An 8,606-nucleotide genomic window follows, 5' to 3' on the forward strand; every position below is an offset into this window, starting at 1 on the left:
AATCAGCCAAGCTAATTCACTTTCCTGTGCTTTAGTTTCTTCATCTGTAAAAGAAAATCATAGTAAGTGCCAACATCATAAGACTTGTAACAAGGATTAAGTTATAATAGTGTCTTAGTCAGAATACGTGCTATATGTGGGTTATTATAAGTAATATAATTACTGGCTCTCACTGCAACCCATACTTCCCATATTATAACATTTACCGTATTATATTATAACTTTCCTATTTAGGTCTCTCGTCCCCTGTTGAAGCAGGACTTGTGTCTTCAGTGCCCAGTACCGTGACTGAATGACACACGGACAATGGCTCCTAAATGTCTCCTGGATAAATCAATAAAGCTCAATATATAAATATAAACCTTCGCAAACCAAAACATACGGAAATATAGCCTCTCTATATTACCAGTCCCGGTTGTTGTTCAGTTGATTCCACTCAGGACAATCCCATGTGTGTCAGAGCACAAGTGCGCGCCATGGAGTTTTTGATGGCCAGCTGTTTGGAAGCAGGTTGCCAGCCTTCCTTCCCAGGTGCCTCTTTCAGACCCTAGTCAAGTGATTAACCATGTACACTACCCAGCGAATCTTGGTAATTTTATATTCGGGAGATGTAAATTATTTATACATTTCCATCAAGAAAGTAGTTCAAAGTGACTTTGAGCATTATTGTCCCGCAATTCTGCAACCTTTTAAAGAGAGGGGAATGTTGCTTTTTGAACAAAAATCTACAGTCCTTAGACCACGTGGCAAAAGTAAGTGCCACATTGTTCAAACAGGAACACGGCTGTATGACGTAGGGAGGAAGAGGTTCCAGGAGAAGCAATGGTAGGTGGTTGGGATGAATAAAGCTCCTTGCCAAAAAAAATAAATAAGTTGAAATCCATTTCTAAGAATCTGGATCACTTAAAGCTCATATTCCTAAGGATTTTATTAAATGTTTCCAATTGACAGCCAGGCTCGCTCACTTTCAGAAAACATTAATAATTTTCTTGATGAACAGGAAGATAATTTGTCACTCATTTTTTACTCTAAATGCTCGAAAACAAAAGAAAATACGTCACGCATAAGCGATTAAATTATTAAGGAGCAGAATGATAACACGAAGGGAAAATAATACTGGTTTCCACTAAAGGTGATTCCAGGAAGATAGCAAAATAGCATTTCTCCTGTACTTAAAAAAAAAAAATTAGGTAGATAAGAAACTCAGGAGCTATAATTAAAGCGTTGCTCTCATAAGAATTGAAACCAGCCATTGCTTTCCCCCAAATCCCTGGTGCTCACCCCTCCCACAGCAGCAGTAACCCCTTGAGCAATGCCTAAAGCCATTTCCAAGTGCAGCATAAGCCACAGGACAGTGAGAGTGTAGGAGTGCCTGAATGGGGGTGGGGGGAGGGGCGGTGGAACACTGGGAGAGGGTGGAGGGGAGGGAGGAGTGAAAAGAGGAAGAAATAAGGAGGACTGTGATGCACTGAGCATGTCTGAGACACTCCTTGAACAGTCTTCTTCTGCCCGGTGAAGGACTCAAGGTCTTGTCTTGGCCTGAGAGCACGCAGTATAGCGATAGCTCCCAGTTCTTCTGAATGTCTCTGCTTGGGTAGAATTCTTTATTCTTTCTCTTCTAGCTCCCAGAATCTCCAGAACGATCCCAGAATCTTCACAAAGACCCGGTTGAAAGTTATGTCTTGGTCCTGGTTGTTCTGAGGCAAACTTGGAAAGAAACAGTCCTGTCAGCTCAGGGCAGTGTTGGCAACACTTACCAGTGGAGGACAGGCAGGCCCAGCGGCATGTGCCGAAATCTCCAGGGACAATGGCAACGCCACCTGGGACCAGTGTGGCTTGATGATTGAAGTGAGAACCCGAGGGGCCTGTTCTAGAACTCATGAGAAGCTACATTTTAGGGATCATGACATGACCCTTCAGTAAAAACCATCTTAGGGTTACGCTTTCTAAAGGATAATCGGGCAAGAGGGCTATTTTTCCTCAATCATGATTGTGGGCTAGAATCAGAGGTTAAAGCAGGGATGGTTGTCTTATCTCCACATGTTTGTGGAATATGGGCTTTACAGAGGCATTCCAAGCTTCTAGTAATATTTTTCTCTTCTAAATTGATTTTTTTAAGTCACTACTGAACCACACAAACCGTTAAGAGCACCTCATCCAAGAATACATTTGCCTGCCAGGTGTCAGACCCTATTCTAGACACTCGGAGTACTGGTGGTGTCAAGTCGATGCCAACTCATGGGGCAGCACAGAACCTCTCAACACGTAATCTGCACAGGAAGGAGCCTTCGTGGTGCAATGGTTACGTGACTGGCTGCTAATTGAAAGTTGGCTGTTCAAACCCACCCAGCTGCTGCACGGGAGAAAGAGCTAGCACGCTGCTCCATAGAGATTACTGCCTAGGAAACCCTCTGAGGAAATTCTACTCTGCCCCATGGAGTGGGTATGAGTCATGACCAACTCAACAACACAAAAACAACAACAATAATCGTTATGGATGCAGAGCGCCGGGTCTTCCCCTTGTAAAGCCGATGAGTGGGTTTGAACCAGCCACCTTTCAGTTAGTACCCAAGAGCTTAACCATGCATCCTTACATTCCAGTAGCTGGTCAAGTTCACGATGATTCAGTTTCTTCTCAACTGTCCAGATTCTGCCCTTGGCCCTCATCCCTTTGCTCCAGCCACATGGGAATTTGGACCATTTTCTGAGCGTGTTCTTTTAAGGAAATGCCACAACACACATTTCCACCAACTGCTGCCTGTTTGGGAACTCTCACTCCCTTCTCCATCTAGTTATTTCCATCCAGCCTAGCAGGACCCGGGTATGCCTCCTCAAAGACACCTGCCCACTTGTCCCACTGAGTCTGGAACCCCTACACACTCACCTCTACCCCAGACCTGTGGGGTGATTCTATTATTCCATTTGGTGGACATTAAGCATTTGGGACCTTCGTTGCTTAGTGCTACTGTAATATAAATGCCCCGAGAGGGTGGCTTTAAAGAACAGGAATATAGTGTGTTGGCTAAGACAATCCCTTCCATTAGCCTCCCTCCTACTTTCTGGTGTCTCCGGTGCAGTGTGAGACAAACAAGCTGCTACATAAAGCTACTCCCATAAGGAACCACAGTCCCAGAAACCCACAGGGGCAGTTCTACTCTGTGCTACAGGGTCGCTATGGGTCAGAATCAACTTGATGGCAGAGTTTGGATTTGGGAATTCTGCCACTGAGACTTGGCCCTTCTTCGTTTGAAGACAACTCCTCACCTGTCATCTGTCTTCCCTGGAATGTGTCTTTATGTATTTTCTAGCCTTTGTTATAACACAGAATTCTGAGACTAGGTTTAGTATTGAACCTACCTTGGCACGGCTTCATAAACAAAACAACAGGAAACTCTGATCTACAAATTGGGTCACATCTGTAAGTACAGCGGTTACAATTTTAAGAGGAGACACTTTAACACATAATAGCACCATCCAGCATTGTTTGCCCCTCTGATCTTCACTAGAGGAGCCTCAACCTCTCCCATGAGGGCCACAGACTTCAGGAGAGTCTAACTCAGGCCCAATGCAGGGCAGCAGGCAGGGCATTTACATCAGGACTAAACTAACCCGCACGGTCCCAAACCTCTGAATGCACTCATTGATTCTTGTAGGAAAACCTGGCCATGAAACCCCACATATGTGTTGGATCCTAGTGGGATACGGTATTCTGAGCCCCTGTGAGGATGGAGTCCTCAGTACGGTGGCAACGGGAGGGGAGCCTGTCTGAGGACAAGGTCGAGTCAGGGGTGGCAGAGCTGATAACTGGATGCACATTGGTTAAGCCCTGACTGTTGGGTGGCATCAAGTGGATTCTGACACACCGCCGAGTAGAACTGCCTCATAAAGCTTGTGGTGGGGGCCGTTTTAACTTTTTACTGTGAATTGGGTGAAACTCGACAGGGGAAAATCAGTCTTCCATCTCACAACTTAAGACACCTGTTGTGTGCCATGTGCAATTTCACAAAAGCAGACTGGCGGGCCTTTCTCCCACAGAGCCACACTGAGTCCCTTCAAACTGACAGCCTTTGAGTTAAGGGCTAGCTAGGTGCTTAGTCATTGTGCCCCGGGGACTTCTTAGAGGGTGGGAAAGGAGCTAAGTGGTGAATCATACCTAGACGGCTGGTTCCTAAAAGCTAAAGATGAACCACCTACCCCTTCGCTACCTTCTCCAGGGAACTCTGTGCTGAGTTTTCCTTCCGGAAACAGTCATTGTACCGGAAGAAAGCCCACCCTGAAGTGTCAAGTTGATTCGGGCTCCTGGGGACCCCATGTGTTCGAGGAGAACTGCATCATAGGGTTTTCTGGGGGAAAGGAGCTCTGAGAGCATATACATTGGGTTGCTAACCGCCAGGTCAGCGGTTTGAGCCCACTGTGGGAGAAAGATGAGAGTTTCTGCTCCGGTCATGAGTTGCCATCGTGGAAGTCCACAGGGCCAGGTCTTCCCTGTCCTTCAGGGTCGCTATCAGTCACCAAGGACGCGATGGCCGTGAGCCTGTTGGGGTCATCTTTTTGGAAGCCGATTGCAGGGCCTTCTTCAGCAGCACCACTGGGTGGGTTCAAACTGCCGATCTTGAGACTAAGGAGGCAGTGTGACCACTTTGTGCTACCCAGGGACCTGCCTGAGAAGGCTGCGAAGCCTTCTTGTTTCCGTCAATGGCTTTTATGACATGGGGACAGAACACACGTTGCCTGAAGACAAGCTTCCATTTTATTTGCAAACGCTTAGACTGACTAATGGGAAGACCACCACGCCCAGTGTTTGGGGAGCGAGGAAGGCAGGAACAGCTATCATTTGGAGAGCTTTCCAACAGACCAGGAAGGGTGGCGGTTTCAGGAAGTCTATGAGGAAAAAGGACTAAACACTCTATCCCATAGAAACCCCGAGAGGTGGCCAGACTCCTAGGGAAAGAAAAACATATACTGCTCAGAAGTGTTCTTTATGCTAAAAGAGCTTTTCTGCCCTTCCCGTGTCTGATTCAACTCTCCAAAGCAGAGGCCAGTCAGTAGCTGTGTTTCAGTTTCAGTAGCAAAAGGTATCTGTTTAACCTTTAAAATAGAAATGGTTTGAAATGTCCCTCTACTGCCTACACATAGCAAACTTTAGTTAGGGAATGGGGTTGGTTTTAAATTCTGCAAACAGTGAGCCTGATTTGAAATTCTAAAGGAGAAACTTGAGATGCCTTGGAAGAGAGTGCATCCCATCACTGGCAGCTAACAGATTGATTTCTAAAGGAAATGTGTGTCTAAGAAGGCAAGTCATATAGAATGGGTGTGGTTTTATTTAACACCAAGAGGTCAAAGCTGAGGACCACAACACTAACCAAAAGGGCAGACAACTCATCTCTGAGTCTGTTATTACTCCAGCCAAACTGCCTTAGCCCCTTCCCAAGGACAGAAGCAACATATACAGGGGCTAGGGTCTGCACACATCTCCCTGTCTATACCCACGTGCAGTGCACACACATCCATACCCACAGAATACTGGGGTTCAATGGATAGACATTGACTTCAAAGTCTGATAGACGCCTGTAGCTATTTAGGGGGTAAGTACCTGAACCCTTTATACTTCAGTTTTCCTATCTGGAAACACAGGATGGGTGGGGGAGTGACTCCCTAGATTGTTCTAAAGATTAAAGAACCAAATTAAAATACTTATTGTTCTGGTTAATTGTCATCAAGTCAGTTCCAACTCACAGCAATGCCACATGGGCAGAGTACAAATACTCCACAGAGTGTTCAAGGCTGTGACTTTCAGAAACAGATTACCAGGCCTTTCTTCCTAGGCACATCTGGGTGGGTTTGAACCACCAACATTCTGGCTAGTGGTACTTAATATCTGTGCCACCCAAAGCCTCCAAAATACTTAGAGGCCATAATGTGGACCGTAGTGGCTAAAATTGAGTTCTGACTAAAAACACTTCATAAGATTCAAGTCGTTAAGTGCCAATAGCTACCCTATAAGAAGATACTCTTATTATACCTATTATGCTCATGAAGAAACTGAAGTCGAAGGTCACACAGCTATCAAGTGGCAAGGTCCAACTGCCGCTAATACAGCATAAGAGATGACAACTTGATTAAATATATACCTGCTTGTCCCACTTTCATCATATGGTTGCAAAAGAAAACCTTAATAATAAGATCATCTTTTGAAGACAAGTTACCCGTCTAATTTGATTTCCATGGAAACTTTCAAAGTGGGATACAGGTGCTCAAACATGAACGCAACAAGACAACAACTAAACATTCCCGAACTTAGCTACAAATTCAGCTTCCTAGGTCAGATGGAAAGAGCTTATCATATCCCTAAACTCAAAGACTACAAGGTAAAGTATGTGGGTACAGCTGAAAGGTTCGAAACCACCCAGAGATACACCAGAAGAAACACCTGGGATCTCTTTCCAAAATAACAACCATCCAAATCCCTGGAGGACACATCTCTAGTGCGCAGCCAAAGCCAAGCCCAAGGCCACTGGTTGGGTCTGATCTGATCTGGGCAGTAAGTATACTCTCACTGCCATCAAGGCTATGCTGACTCATCGTGGCCCCCCTGTGGGTTTCGGAGACTGTAACTGGACGGGAGTTGAAAGCCCCGTCTCTCTCCCACAGAGCTGCTGCTGGTGTCAAACTGCTGACCATGCCGACCGCTGCCCAACATGTCACCACTGCACCACGTGGGCTACTCTTCTAGGCAGAAAATGTCACAGAAAAGTCTGAGATAAAGAGTTCTGTTTGATAGGACTACAAACTGCTCGCTTCCCATATTTGAATCTCCTTGTCCATTTGATGAGGTTTTAAAAATATTTATATGTATACATCAGTTTCACTCAACCCATGCATGTGTCGCCTCCCCCTACCACCACCCCTCCCCCCCTCCCCCGAGATTATAATGGCCGCTGAAATGGGAGTTTTCGAAAGCTCCCCTGGGGGTTCTACTGGGCAGCCTCCATGGAAACCCACTAGAGTAGCTCCATCTCTCAGTTTACATCGCTGATGTAAAACTGCACGGGTCTAGGTGCTTTGCCACATGCCCGGTGACAGAGCGGAAGTACCTGGAGCAGGATGGTGTTGCCGTCGCAGTCCTGAGTTTGCCACCTGGTGCTGCTGATGGGGACGCACGGATGGGGCAGGAGAGGCACGAGCTGGCCGATCTCTTGAACCCTGAACTGCAGCACTGCAGACTCTTTGGGGTCCACTGACACCCCGAGGGGCAGCTGCTTCAGGGCGAGCTGCAAGGTAAAGCCTGCGGTGGAGCGGAGCACGAAGAAACAGAAGGTGCTCTTCTGCAAAGTGGCTTCTTTCTGCAAGATCATCTCATAGAGCCAGATGGCGTCCTCATAGTTGTCAAAGCTGCAGTAGAGTGTCACCCGCAGGATCTCAGAGCCACAGTGCACCTGCCTCACTCCCCAGACGGGCATCTGGTTGTCCAGACTGTAAAACTCCTGATTGGCAAGAAAGGAGGAATGGAGTCTTCCCTGGGCATTCTGGGTGGGATAGTACTGCCAAGGTGAATGCCGGAGAGAGTTGAGAACTTGAACTATCCGCTGCTCACCAAGGCTTTCGTGCAGAAAGAGCAAAACAGACATCCCTGGGAAGCGGGAACGTTTCGGGTGGTATTTCTTCTCATAGGACTTCACAGGGCTAACCCTCTCTGACACCAGAAAGAGGCAGGCCTCTGGGAAAATGCCATCCAGGAGCTGGGCCAGGGTTCGCTGCAGAAGCGAGCCATGCCCAGAGTTGGCCAGGAGATGGACCGTCATGGCCAGGGGCTCCTGTCTCTCCCCCATTGTGGACTTGCCTGAGGATGACAAAGAGAAAACAACATTGAATGCCCACTGCTCGATCCTCTGAAATCAGCCAAGGAATAGGCACGGCCATGCTTGTTTAAACCACCCAACCCCCCTTAGCAGGACCACCTACTTAGGAGCGAAGCTCTTCATCGGACTGACCTGTGTTCCTGGTTGCTAGTGGATTCGTGGACAGAGGAGACCGGGATCCCACGCGCTCTGGGCACAGTCGCCTGCCTCCGCCACCCCCACAGCAGCAGCGGAGTTGATGTCATCCCGCTCCTGCACAATGGAACGGCTTTGTGTTTCCCTTTTCCAGGCGTTCCCGGGGTTTCTGTTCGACCTACAAACCTAGAATCCTGAGAAACATCCCCGAGTGGGTGGTTCTTACAGACGCTCGGGAAAGGAAATGACCGGACCAAAAGGAACCGGAGTCGCCTCAGTGAGGTTGATAGCGATCTGTGGGTTGAAAGGACATGCATTTTATGGGCCCACAATGGGGTCTGATTTCCGACTGACATCAACTAGTGTGGACAGTCGCCAGCCAGGCCCCCTGAAGACAATACTCCTTTCAAATAAGTGCCTTCGCACATTCTCAAAATGTGTCCTCTTGCCTTGTGTCTTCCCCTCCGTTGTCTTTCGGTTTTATTTGAGGTCTGAACTCTTATGCCAGGGCACTGAAGCGAAGATTTTTTTTTTTTAATCATTTTATTAGGGGCTCATACAACTTTTTTTTTTTTCTAGTTTTAAAATCTCCCTATCCTTGATTTTGTTTCT

At 47.1% G+C, this 8,606-nt stretch overlaps 1 protein-coding gene across 1 annotated transcript in view; it reads right to left on the minus strand.

Annotated features, from left to right (window-relative positions):
* FAM124B (family with sequence similarity 124 member B) overlaps positions 1-7,829 on the minus strand; it is an 11,353-nt gene extending 3,524 nt beyond the window's left edge. Inside the window, exon 1 of the mRNA XM_004701648.2 lies at positions 7,095-7,829. Coding sequence (XP_004701705.1) covers positions 7,095-7,829 — 735 coding nt within the window. The remainder of the gene's footprint in view (positions 1-7,094) is intronic.
* Positions 7,830-8,606: the final 777 nt, after the last annotated feature.

Source organism: Echinops telfairi, unplaced genomic scaffold (assembly GCF_000313985.2).
Source record: "Echinops telfairi isolate 266 unplaced genomic scaffold, ASM31398v2 ScPeMD7_3;HRSCAF=10, whole genome shotgun sequence".
NCBI classification, from domain to species: Eukaryota; Metazoa; Chordata; class Mammalia; order Afrosoricida; family Tenrecidae; genus Echinops; species Echinops telfairi.